The sequence below is a fragment of the Trypanosoma brucei genome, chromosome 10 (genome assembly GCF_000210295.1).
Source record: "Trypanosoma brucei gambiense DAL972 chromosome 10, complete sequence".
Classification (NCBI taxonomy): domain Eukaryota; phylum Euglenozoa; class Kinetoplastea; order Trypanosomatida; family Trypanosomatidae; genus Trypanosoma; species Trypanosoma brucei.
In genome coordinates, this window is record NC_026743.1 from 187200 (window position 1) to 200253 (window position 13054).

At 47.6% G+C, this 13054-nt stretch overlaps 3 protein-coding genes across 3 annotated transcripts; all 3 read left to right on the forward strand.

Moving 5' to 3' along the window:
• Positions 1 to 107: 107 nt before the first annotated feature.
• TbgDal_X980 (kinesin, putative) lies at positions 108 to 8246 on the forward strand (the record flags this gene model as incomplete). The annotated part of the gene is made up of 1 exon (XM_011778981.1): positions 108 to 8246. One exon carries the CDS (start codon positions 108 to 110, stop codon positions 8244 to 8246), a length of 8139 nt encoding a protein of 2712 aa, XP_011777283.1.
• A 1489-nt stretch (positions 8247 to 9735) lies between these two features.
• On the forward strand, positions 9736 to 10251 carry TbgDal_X990 (hypothetical protein, conserved; the record flags this gene model as incomplete). Its single annotated transcript, XM_011778982.1, has 1 exon — positions 9736 to 10251. The coding sequence occupies one exon, from the start codon at positions 9736 to 9738 to the stop codon at positions 10249 to 10251; it is 516 nt and encodes a 171-aa protein (XP_011777284.1).
• Positions 10252 to 10609: 358 nt separating this feature from the next.
• Positions 10610 to 13000, forward strand: TbgDal_X1000 (DNA repair and recombination helicase protein PIF1, putative; the record flags this gene model as incomplete). Its single annotated transcript, XM_011778983.1, has 1 exon — positions 10610 to 13000. One exon carries the CDS (start codon positions 10610 to 10612, stop codon positions 12998 to 13000), a length of 2391 nt encoding a protein of 796 aa, XP_011777285.1.
• Between the last annotated feature and the right edge of the window lie 54 nt (positions 13001 to 13054).

A 13054-nucleotide genomic window follows, 5' to 3' on the forward strand; every position in this document is an offset into this window, starting at 1 on the left:
ATCAACAGCTGGAGTTCTACAAGGAACACACAAAACAGTTGGAAAAACAAATAAGAGTTTTGCAAGAAATTATTAGAAGCCGGGAAAACACGGAAGGTGAAAATTCTATGTGCACAAAATGTGAGAGCATGAGTGCTGCGATCGCGTCATTAACAAAAGAAATTGAAAGACTTCAGAAAGAACTTATAGCAAGAGAAGAACAGCTACAGCAAACGCAGGAAACAGGAGACTACTACAAAAAGAACTGCGAAACCCTCGAAAACGAACTAGCAAAACTGACAGAGGAGCAAGAAGCAAACGACGCAAGGCACATCGAAGCATACACAATTCTTGAAGAAGAAAGTGAGAACCTCAGGGCTGAAATTGAAGCGCTACAAAAGCAATTAGCAGAGAAGCCACACAAGGACGCATCCAACTACGAAGCTCTTTCCAACAAAAATAATACGCGAAAAAATAATTATAATGATTATAAAAACCGCGCTACTATGACAGATCGTCGAACACACTCAAATTGTTGCACAATGACTGACCCTGTTGCAATTGTCATGCCTGATGTCATGGAGGATATGCAACGCCGTCTAACAAAGGAACTTATCAATTGTGGAACAATGACAGATATCCGTTCACACTCAAATTGTTGCACAATGACTGACCCTGTTGCAATTGTCATGCCTGATGTCATGGAGGATATGCAACGCCGTCTAACAAAGGAGCTTATCAATTGTGGTACGATGACAGATGGCACCATCTCCACTAACCGCGCTACTATGACAGATCGTCGAACACACTCAAATTGTTGCATAATGACTGACCCTGTTGCAATTGTTATGCCTGATGTCATGGAGGATATGCAACGCCGTCTAACAAAGGAGCTTATCAACTGTGGTACGATGACAGATGGCACCATCTCCACTAACCGCGCTACTATGACAGATCGTCGAACACACTCAAATTGTTGCATAATGACTGACCCTGTTGCAATTGTTATGCCTGATGTCATGGAGGATATGCAACGCCGTCTAACAAAGGAGCTTATCAATTGTGGAACAATGACAGATGGCACCATCTCCACTAACCGCGCTACTATGACAGATCGTCGAACACACTCAAATTGTTGCATAATGACTGACCCTGTTGCAATTGTTATGCCTGATGTCATGGAGGATATGCAACGCCGTCTAACAAAGGAGCTTATCAACTGTGGTACGATGACAGATGGCACCATCTCCACTAACCGCGCTACTATGACAGATCGTCGAACACACTCAAATTGTGGCGCAATGACTGACCCTGTTGCCATTGTTATGCCTGATGTCATGGAGTATATGCCACGCCGTCTAACAAAGGAACTTATCAATTGTGGCACAATGACGGATATTCGTTCACACTCAAATTGTTGCACAATGACTGACCCTGTTGCAATTGTTATGCCTGATGTCATGGAGGATATGCAACGCCGTCTAACAAAGGAACTTATCAATTGTGGCACAATGACGGATATCCGTTCACACTCAAATTGTTGCACAATGACTGACCCTGTTGCAATTGTTATGCCTGATGTCATGGAGGATATGCAACGCCGTCTAACAAAGGAACTTATCAATTGTGGCACAATGACGGATATCCGTTCACACTCAAATTGTTGCACAATGACTGACCCTGTTGCAATTGTCATGCCTGATGTCATGGAGGATATGCAACGCCGTCTAACAAAGGAACTTATCAATTGTGGAACAATGACGGATATCCGTTCACACTCAAATTGTTGCACAATGACTGACCCTGTTGCAATTGTTATGCCTGATGTCATGGAGGATATGCAACGCCGTCTAACAAAGGAGCTTATCAACTGTGGTACAATGACAGATGGCACCGTCTCCACTAACCGCGCTACTATGACAGATCGTCGAACACACTCAAATTGTTGCACAATGACTGACCCTGTTGCAATTGTCATGCCTGATGTCATGGAGGATATGCAACGCCGTCTAACAAAGGAGCTTATCAACTGTGGTACGATGACGGATATCCGTTCACACTCAAATTGTTGCACAATGACTGACCCTGTTGCAATTGTTATGCCTGATGTCATGGAGGATATGCAACGCCGTCTAACAAAGGAGCTTATCAACTGTGGTACAATGACAGATGGCACCGTCTCCACTAACCGCGCTACTATGACAGATCGTCGAACACACTCAAATTGTTGCACAATGACTGACCCTGTTGCAATTGTCATGCCTGATGTCATGGAGGATATGCAACGCCGTCTAACAAAGGAGCTTATCAATTGTGGTACGATGACGGATATCCGTTCACACTCAAATTGTTGCACAATGACTGACCCTGTTGCAATTGTTATGCCTGATGTCATGGAGGATATGCAACGCCGTCTAACAAAGGAGCTTATCAACTGTGGTACAATGACAGATGGCACCGTCTCCACTAACCGCGCTACTATGACAGATCGTCGAACACACTCAAATTGTTGCACAATGACTGACCCTGTTGCAATTGTCATGCCTGATGTCATGGAGGATATGCAACGCCGTCTAACAAAGGAGCTTATCAATTGTGGTACGATGACGGATATCCGTTCACACTCAAATTGTTGCACAATGACTGACCCTGTTGCAATTGTTATGCCTGATGTCATGGAGGATATGCAACGCCGTCTAACAAAGGAGCTTATCAACTGTGGTACGATGACAGATATCCGTTCACACTCAAATTGTTGCACAATGACTGACCCTGTTGCAATTGTCATGCCTGATGTCATGGAGGATATGCAACGCCGTCTAACAAAGGAGCTTATCAATTGTGGTACGATGACAGATGGCACCATCTCCACTAACCGCGCTACTATGACAGATCGTCGAACACACTCAAATTGTTGCACAATGACTGACCCTGTTGCAATTGTCATGCCTGATGTCATGGAGGATATGCAACGCCGTCTAACAAAGGAACTTATCAATTGTGGAACAATGACGGATATCCGTTCACACTCAAATTGTTGCACAATGACTGACCCTGTTGCAATTGTTATGCCTGATGTCATGGAGGATATGCAACGCCGTCTAACAAAGGAGCTTATCAACTGTGGTACGATGACAGATATCCGTTCACACTCAAATTGTTGCACAATGACTGACCCTGTTGCAATTGTTATGCCTGATGTCATGGAGGATATGCAACGCCGTCTAACAAAGGAGCTTATCAACTGTGGTACGATGACAGATATCCGTTCACACTCAAATTGTTGCACAATGACTGACCCTGTTGCAATTGTCATGCCTGATGTCATGGAGGATATGCAACGCCGTCTAACAAAGGAACTTATCAATTGTGGAACAATGACGGATATCCGTTCACACTCAAATTGTTGCATAATGACTGACCCTGTTGCAATTGTTATGCCTGATGTCATGGAGGATATGCAACGCCGTCTAACAAAGGAACTTATCAACTGTGGTACGATGACAGATGGCACCGTCTCCACTAACCGCGCTACTATGACAGAGGTTTGCCGTCAATCTAATTCGCTTGATCGGCGTGTGTCTTGTGTATCGGGTACCGCTGAAAATGTGTCGTTGAGTGGGGAAACGTTTTGTAGGAATACATCTGTGAATACCCGTGAGTGTTCATATATTGCACGAAACACCATATTTGCTTCGAGTGTTGTTTCTTCATTTGTCCCCGTAATTGGGGAAGGACAGTTTGAGTGGTGGTGCTTGGACGATGTGTATGCTCATGCTCTTTTGTTTTCTTACTGCAATCCACGCGATGTGGGTATCAATATTGGCTTGTTCGATGACTGTGATGATAAGGTGCTTTTGCAATCTCTTGGAGTTGTTCATAGAACACTTGGCTCCATTCGTGCTGATTATGATGGCAGCGTCGTCTCGGTTATTCGTAGGTTTTTGGTTCAGCAACGCGGTGCCCTTGCAGGAGACGGCGCTCTTGAAGGTTGTGTGCCGTGCGAGGCTCTATTCGAGGTTCTTATATCTGCCAGAAATGCACTCTTGGTGGAGCCAATGGTCAGCAACTCCTCTACTGTGAAGGGGGAAGATAGGGTTTGTCACGGTGATGGAGAAGGTGCACTTGACAGCTGCGTATATGCTCACTTGCAAGTGGCGATGACCGCCGTCTTCAGCATTGCACGTGAGCGCGGTGGATATTTGTCGGATATTTTCGCATCTGTGAAGGTTCAGAAAGCACTCGAAGCAATGCGTCAGTTCTTCACTTCCAGCAATTTATTTTCGAGTGGAAGTAGCAGCGTTTCTAGTACCTCCGAGGCCAACGGAGATAGTAGCAGCTTCCTCGAAGACATGCTGAGGGAAACAGAGGTCCCGCGTTTTGTACTAGGAGGTGCATTGCAACGGGCAGCCGCGGTGCTCAAGGATGATGTGGTGACCAAATTGCAGAGGCGGAGATTGTGTGGCGGACTCTCGTTGGAGGAGGCCCTTCTTGCGTGTTATTTGGCTGAAGAAAGAATCACCGCCCTCACTGAAATCGAAAATTTGAGAGAAGAAATGGTACAGCCTGTTACACGCGAAGCGCTGGATTTAATTGACGGTGCGGTGAGGGCTTTTCTCAAGAGTGAAGAGTCCGAGGATTTCTCCGCTGAAGCCACAAACCACATGAAAAGCAGCTCCTTCACTACCGCACTGGCATTTCTCTTCACGTACGTCGCTGCTCAAACAGCGACTGAAACCGTCGGGCTTCCTCAAGATAGCCCAGAACATGTTAGAGATGCGCTAAATGTAGTTGCACAGACACTGCTAAGGCGTTCAGTGTCACAAACTTCAAGATTTGATGTAGCACAGAGTAATACAGCGATAGACCCAGAAAGCATGCAACAATCGTTGAGGATTATAATGGATTATGCGGAAAGTCAAGGTTACTACCCAGTCACATGCGATACGTCAGACGCATGCAGCCGGTCCAATCATCACTGCCAGTACTCCCAGCAAACCCGTAGAAAGGACACGCCCGACATCGACGTCACGAAAAGGGAGGCACTTATGGAAAAAATGGATTCGCCTCGTACCACTCCAAGAAGTTCACCGCACCCTCGGTTATCCTCGCCACAAGAGCAACGACCTCAAACGAGCGTGGTTGTAGTATCGCAACCAAATGTAACAAGCCACCACATCAACGACCTCGTTCACAGAGGAAGGATGACTGACCCTGTTGCAATTGTTATGCCTGATGTCATGGAGGATATGCAACGCCGTCTAACAAAGGAGCTTATCAACTGTGGTACGATGACAGATGGCACCATCTCCACTAACCGCGCTACTATGACAGATCGTCGAACACACTCAAATTGTTGCACAATGACTGACCCTGTTGCAATTGTCATGCCTGATGTCATGGAGGATATGCAACGCCGTCTAACAAAGGAACTTATCAACTGTGGAACAATGACGGATATCCGTTCACACTCAAATTGTTGCACAATGACTGACCCTGTTGCAATTGTTATGCCTGATGTCATGGAGGATATGCAACGCCGTCTAACAAAGGAACTTATCAACTGTGGAACAATGACGGATATCCGTTCACACTCAAATTGTTGCACAATGACTGACCCTGTTGCAATTGTTATGCCTGATGTCATGGAGGATATGCAACGCCGTCTAACAAAGGAACTTATCAACTGTGGAACAATGACGGATATCCGTTCACACTCAAATTGTTGCACAATGACTGACCCTGTTGCAATTGTCATGCCTGATGTCATGGAGGATATGCAACGCCGTCTAACAAAGGAACTTATCAACTGTGGAACAATGACGGATATCCGTTCACACTCAAATTGTTGCACAATGACTGACCCTGTTGCAATTGTTATGCCTGATGTCATGGAGGATGTGCAACGGCGGCCATCAAACAGACTTGATGCTTCCACCTCATTAAAGGTGAGCGAAAACAATGGCGACGTGGCTGTATACGAAGCTGTTCGCTTTGGTGACGAAAAAGTAGTGGTGGATAGTTGTTCTGTGGCGTCAGTGAGTGATAGTTTCCCGCGGGATTTGTCAAGTGAGGTGGGTAAACTTCAGTTAAGGGTACTAGATCTCGGGAAAGAGGTTTACATGCTTCAGAAAGAACTTATGGCAAGAGAAGAACAGCTACAGAAAACGCAGGAAAGGGCAGACTACTACAAAAAGAACTGCGAAACCCTCGAAAACGAACTAGCAAAACTGACAGAGGAGCAAGAAGCAAACGACGCAAGGCACATCGAAGCATACACAATTCTTGAAGAAGAAAGTGAGAACCTCAGGGCTGAAATTGAAGCGCTACAAAAGCAATTAGCAGAGAAGCCACACAAGGACGCATCCAACTCCGAAGCTCTTTCCAACAAAAATTATACGGGGAAAACGGATAGCGACCACGCTGTTGACGGGAAGGAAAATTTGGGGCTTCATCATGTGTCCTCTGTGAGATCACTAGTTCACTTGAAGGAAAATAAAGCAAGGGAACATCTTCGAAGTCGTTCGTGGTCCAATGGCAGGGAGCCCCCTGGTGGTGTTCTACCTACCGGGCTGAGGACATGGCCGCAGACGGCGCAGCAAAGTGCCCCCGCTGCTTGCACCCATGAAAAAGGTGTGGAACGAAAACTTTCAGAGGAACTCGATGAGAGCGACGTCGTGAACCACCTCACCGCTCAGGCAACTCCTGAAATGCTGAATCTGAAACCCGAACTATTTGTAAAAAACCCTGCTTCGTTCGATCGTTTGGTGTCATATCTTACGCGACTCGTAGAAAGGGCTGAAAGGGAACCCGGAGCGCTGAGTTGTGAGGAAAGGCATCTTTCTGAGGTATTGAAGGTGTTCTCCACTTTTTACTGTGGTTATCGTTCCATTGAAAGTGGTACCGGCACTTGTCCCATTGTTGATGGGAATCTGCGTTCACGCGGTGGGAGTTCACATTCACTGCTTCGTAGGGCAAAAGGAATGTGGTCTCCAGAATCCTTGCGGGTTTCCCCTGATGTTGGAAGGAGCGTTGACGCTGTGAAGGAAGACCAAAATGGTAAGCATCTCGGCCCAGTGCCTTCCGCGAGTACGACATTTCGAACCGGGCGTTCTGAGAGGTGTACTTCCTCCGTTCGTGGCGTGGCGTTGGTGGGTGGGCTTTTGGCGTCGAGGAGACGCTCGTCAACTGCTCCTTCACCGACAGAGGGGCCGCGGGTCCCTCTGCCGAGGGAGGAAATAGAAGACCTGGAGGGAATGTCAGAGTTGGTGTCTTCCATCGAGGACATGCAGTCGCAGTTAGCCTACTTCAGTTTTAGCAATGAACCAGAGCTGAGGGAGTCCATCAAGCAACTGCAACAGCACCTCGAGGAACTCAGAGCAGTCCTGGAGAGCCAAATGTCAACAAAAATGTCACAATCACCCTCCTATATATCTAGTTTCAGGGGAAGCTGCTTCTCACAGGGTAACCAACAGGGTCAAGGTGTGCAAGAGGGGAAGCCACCACTAAAAGCAGAAAGCAACGGATGTCAACCTGCGACCGACAGCGCGTGTGATACAAATTATTCAAACGGTGGCCAGACAGACTATTTAGCTGTATGTAATGCTGTAAACACTTGCTGTGGAGGGAGAGGTGCGTTCCATCGTGGTTCGAATAGATGCTCCCACTGGGTACCACTGAGAATGCACAGGGCAAATCACGATGAGAACGTCGGGTTGGCGATGAATGAGCCTGGTGGCTCTATTCCTCAAGGACGGTCAAATGCTTTTGACGACGGCTCGCAACGCAAGTGTATGGCGCCGAATCGACGCAACCAGAGTGCAGTGATGAGGCGGTTGCTGGACTCTATGCGATTTGACCTTGACTCGTATGTGTACACGGCTGCCGAACAGAATGCCGCTAGCGCTGCTTTGCTAGAGGAATCGTCTTCTCTCAAGGAAAGAGAAGCAGATATGTGGTTACGTCTCAACCAAACAGAGTTCTGCGAGATGGCAAGGATAGAAATGAGGTTGAAAAGGGATGACTTACGGGAGCTTCAGCATGAGATCCACCGCATGCACTTGTTGCACGATAAAGAACTCGTAGAGCGGAAACGGAGGTTGTTGATTTATTCCTATAGAAAATTGCTGGATTTTGCAAAGCGAATGTCCGATATTCTTAAGGCACGCGAGTTCTGTACGGGCACGCTGGAAAGCCAGCGGCTGCTGCTATTAGACGAAACGTCAGATTTCACAAAAGATGTAGAAAAGTACATTGAGGTTCTGTAGCAGAAAAGGATGCACTTGTCGTAATATGACGTGAGGAACCAGCGGTGGGGCTTCTACCTTCGTGTCAGCTTCTCTTTCGGTTGCGGTTCGCGACAAAACAAAGCAGAATATTCATCATCAGTGTTTTTATTTGTGCAGAATCCAACGATGTTGGATTAACTAACTAACGAGTGGCTTTGCTCTCTTCTTTTGTTACTGTGAAGGCATTGTACTTGCGATTCTCAGAATATCAACCGGAAGTGAGAGGTTGAATTTGTCCTTGCATAGAGAAAAAGCAAAAAAAATTGTTGGTTTACATAGACACCATTAGACGCACGGTAAATTAGAAAGTAAGCAGTGAGAGCTCTGAAGAAAGATATCGATATCGATATATTAACGGATAGAAGTAATGATAACTAAGTGCTATCCCATCGGCGACGAGTGAGGGGAATCGGGGGTGATAATGACAAACATTCTTTGCGCGATGGCGGTGTTGCGTTAGTATCTAAAGTGCAAAGAGGTGACAAAGATTTTTGTGCACATGTATTTATATATCTACACATACATAACAAGCCATCACCAATCCGAAACAACAAACAAGGGAAGGGGGAGAAGTGGTGGAATAGATGAGGAAATATGAACCCATCTTTCCAACGGCTAAATGCGTATAAATAAATGTATAAACACGTGAAAGGAAGTAAGGAATGAGGTCGGGGATGGTACCCTTTTTTGGCAATCGGTGTCCTGGTTCTCTTTATTAGTATCTCTTCTTTCAGTGTGACTTAAGTTGTTGAACGCGCCGCCTACACCACGATTTTACGTACTTTCCATGTTTTAGGTTTATCCTTTCCCACCCTTCCGGTGTTGTGGTGTAGTTGAGTTGGATAAAGGATCGGTAGCGACAAAAATATCAACGAAAGAAGCATAAACAAAACAGTAAATATACCACTGTTTCTAATATAATTATTACCACTACTCTCTTTGGCTCACTTTATATTAATTACATTGCGTCGCCCTCTTTTCTGGTTTCTTCCATGAGTTGCATCGCCTGGGGATACAAATAAACAGTTTCCCTCCACCCACTTTTTTTTTCGAGTGAGGGGGAGAAGCAGTGAAGGGAAGGAGGGAGTATTTGCAGAGGCGCAGCTGCGTGCGATTGCCGTTCTTTTTGTTAGAGATGTGGGTAACATGTTCGCTCTTTGACTTCTTTGTTATGGTTGTTTGGTGTTTTTTTTCTACCTATATTGTTGAAGAAATCACTCCACTGCCCTTCTGGGGTCCGATGGTGTGTTTACATACTGTCTTGGGGTACAGGCTGTGAACTACCACGGAGCACAGTCCACCGTATAGACGGTGGCGGTGTTGGTGTTTTGGCGATACCTCGGGTCTACTTACCCGCAGTAAGGAACGCACACCCATTGATCCATTTATTTATTCTGCTCCTGCCTTTTTTTTCGTACAGTTCCAACACAGAAACGTTGCAATATACAGGGAAGTGGTAATAGTGGCAATGCGTCGAGGGCACCACCGACTGCGTGTAAATGTGTCTGGGGAATATGCGGGGAGGGCGCTGAATTTGTTGCTGGTGAGCGGGCGCCACGTAGCAACACGGAAACTCTCCAACTTTGAAGAAGTTGCTACGTTGCGCCGGGAGCTTGCGGCCGCCCAACAACGCATAGCGGAGCTACAGTTGAGTCAAGTTGCCGTTCACGAGGCCCTGCTGAAGCGACTGGAGGAGTCTCACCAGGCTGTGCATAAGGCGGCAATTCATGCGCGGCACGCCGCATTGGCATTGCAGTGCAGCCACGATTTGATGGAGAGAGAGTTGCGTCGCGTGCTGTCTATCACGCCAACCAGCAGTAATATGAGCGGAGTTGAAGTGGATCGTCTGCGACGGGCTGCTGTGGAGGCGGGCGCGAGGGAAATTGTAAGAAGGAACATAGGCTTCCGAGTAGAAAAGCAATTGGAAGATCAGTTGCAAGTGGAGAAGGATAGTGGGGAGAGCAACACGATCAAAGGTGGATGACTATCCTTTTTTCTTCCTATTTCAAGTTGGATGTGCGTTCGGCACAGCGCGAGTAACATCCGTCAAATTTAGTCGGAGCAACCTCTCTCACCTTGTCTTTGTTGTGGTGGCGGTTGTGTTTGTGTGCCGCTTTTGCGAGCATTTCCACTTATTCCTTAACTCGTGAAAATGTTGTGTCTGGCATCAGGCTGCTCCTCCTCGTGCCACTTCCCCCCTGAAGAGGTAATACACATTTCACCCCACACAGCCACACAAACACAAAATATACATTAGCAAAAAAGGGGGACTCCAAGTGTTTTGTATATTTGCCTATATACACACATTGAACAAATACGCTGTTTTACATGAAAATTGGATTATGGCAGTACTGCGACCAAAGATAACTTTAACATCCGTGCGAGGTCGCATACAGGTAACTGCCGAAGACGGTGAGCGAGTAGGACCATGGGGTGGCACTGAGTGTTTTCTCTCGCGACAGACAGGACAAGGGCCGTGTCTCGTCGTTCGTTCAAGCCGACATAAGCGCCACCAGGGAACTTTTTTCCGACTAGAAGGTGTGCGGCAAGTGCTTTCCCTATACGCGATGGAGGGAAAACTGACAGTTGTTGTGCCGCATCAAAAACGCCTCTGCAGCGTGTTCATCGAGACATTTGCAGACGTTGACGCGCTACAGATGATGGCGGCCACTTTGCAGGATCGCAGTCGGTGGAAGGATATAGAAAAGAACGTCGCATGCCGAGTGCAGCGCATTACCCGCACGAACGTAGTGGATACAAAAAGGATCACAAATATGGACGGTGGTACTGATACCCATTTGGACTACGAACAGTTTGAATGGGGTGGGGGTGAAGACGACAGTTGTGCAGTGGGAGGAGTTAGTTGCAACCCCCTGGAGGGTGCGCGTGGGGAAAGGAACGGAGACGGCGTTGAGTCGATTCTGCAGGAGCGCCCAACGGGTCTCCCTTCTGCACATAGTGGGGGCAAGCTGCCGAAACATATGGGGGGAGACGAGTTGAATCCACAGTTGGAGGGGTCAACAACACCCGGTAGGATGCAATGGACAACGGATCAAATAGTTGCGACGCGGCTTGTCTGCACTGGGAGCAATGTTTTTATAACAGGCTCCGCTGGCACGGGCAAGACAGAGTGGCTACTCCATCTGGTAAGAAATGTCCTACCTCGTGACGATAGAACAGTCGTAACCGCCTCTACGGGTATGTCCGCCCGCTTACTAGGTGGGTGTACGATCCATTCTTTTGCGGGTATTGGGCGGGGAGAGGGAGGTTTTAACAGAGTATACAACCGTGTGAAAAGCAAACCGGAGGTGGTGCGCGCATGGCGGCAATGCCAAACGCTGATTATCGATGAGATTGGGAACATCTCCCCCGATACATTTTCCATGATTGACGAAATTGCTAGAAGTCTGCGTGGGGCACCTGAAAAACCATTTGGTGGCATTCAGGTTATTCTCCTTGGCGACTTCCTGCAGCTCCCGCCTGTAGATTCACCCAAGGCTCGTAACGAGTGGACAAACGGGAATGACACTGACACGGACAGCAATCCCATCCCGGGCAAGTTGAAGTGGTGTTTTGAAACTGCCACGTGGGAGAGTCTGAAGCTTGCTCTCGTTGGGTTCAGGAAGAGCTACAGGCAGATGAACGACCCCGACTTTGCACTATGTTTAGAGGACATACGCTTTGGTCGCTATACGAGACGTGTTGAGAGGATTTTGAACGAGTGCAGTACCCGTCAGATAAAGGAGCGGCATGGCATCGAACCGACACTGATCGTCGCCCGCCGTGACGAGGCGACAGAGTACAATGCGGAACGGCTCAAGATGCTTGAGGATGTACATTTTCACCGCTATGAATCGGAGGATTATGCGGCTATTCCAGGGATGAACTTGGAAAAGGAGGTTTCTCTTCAACAATTACTGGAGTTGCGCATAGGTGCACAAGTCGTTCTCCTAGCGTCACTACCTGATGCTCCTCATCTTTCTAACGGTGATCAAGGTGTCGTTGTTTCCTTTGCCGAGCAAACCCGAGGTCCAGCTCTTCCAGTGGTTTGCTTCGCCACTAGTGGTGGTGAGGAGGTGCTGGTCCCCCGTGTTTCCATGGAGGTGTTGGGTCCTGAGGGAAGAGTAATTGCAACCCGCACCCAAATTCCCTTACAGTTATCATGGGCCATAACGGTACATCGCGCGCAAGGGATGACACTTCCCCTGGTGAGTGTGCGATTGAACAAATGTTTTTTTGACTGCGGCCAGGCGTACGTAGCATTGTCAAGGGTGCGGTCCCGGGAGGATCTGATGCTTACAGCGTTCGATCCGTCAGCTATATTTGCTGACGCCCGGGCTGTTGACTTCTATGAGAAGAACTTCCCCGCTCAGCGGCAGAGTGTCGAAGATACCGAGTGCGAGCTAGTAACTATCAAGGGGAAAACAAGGGCAAAACACCCGCGTTCTCAGGGAGAGAAAAACAGTGTTGATGAGGGGGGAAATGCCCCTGAGGAGCACCCACTGAGAACAGATGCCGCCTTCACGGCTTACCACGACCTTGATAGCCAGGTCAGCACTGACATGCCACTAGTGCCGCAACCACCGAGAAAAAAGAGAATGTTGGTGGAAGAGCTGCCTCAAGTAACGTCTAGCGCCATTCCGAACTTCACGCAAGAGAGCAACAACGGTGACGCAAATTCACAACTTCAGCACCCCTTTTCTCAGAACAAGCTAATGGTGGACGATGATTGAGGAAAGAAACTAAGATATCACACAGTAGCGCGTTAGTTGTGATAACCTAAAGGG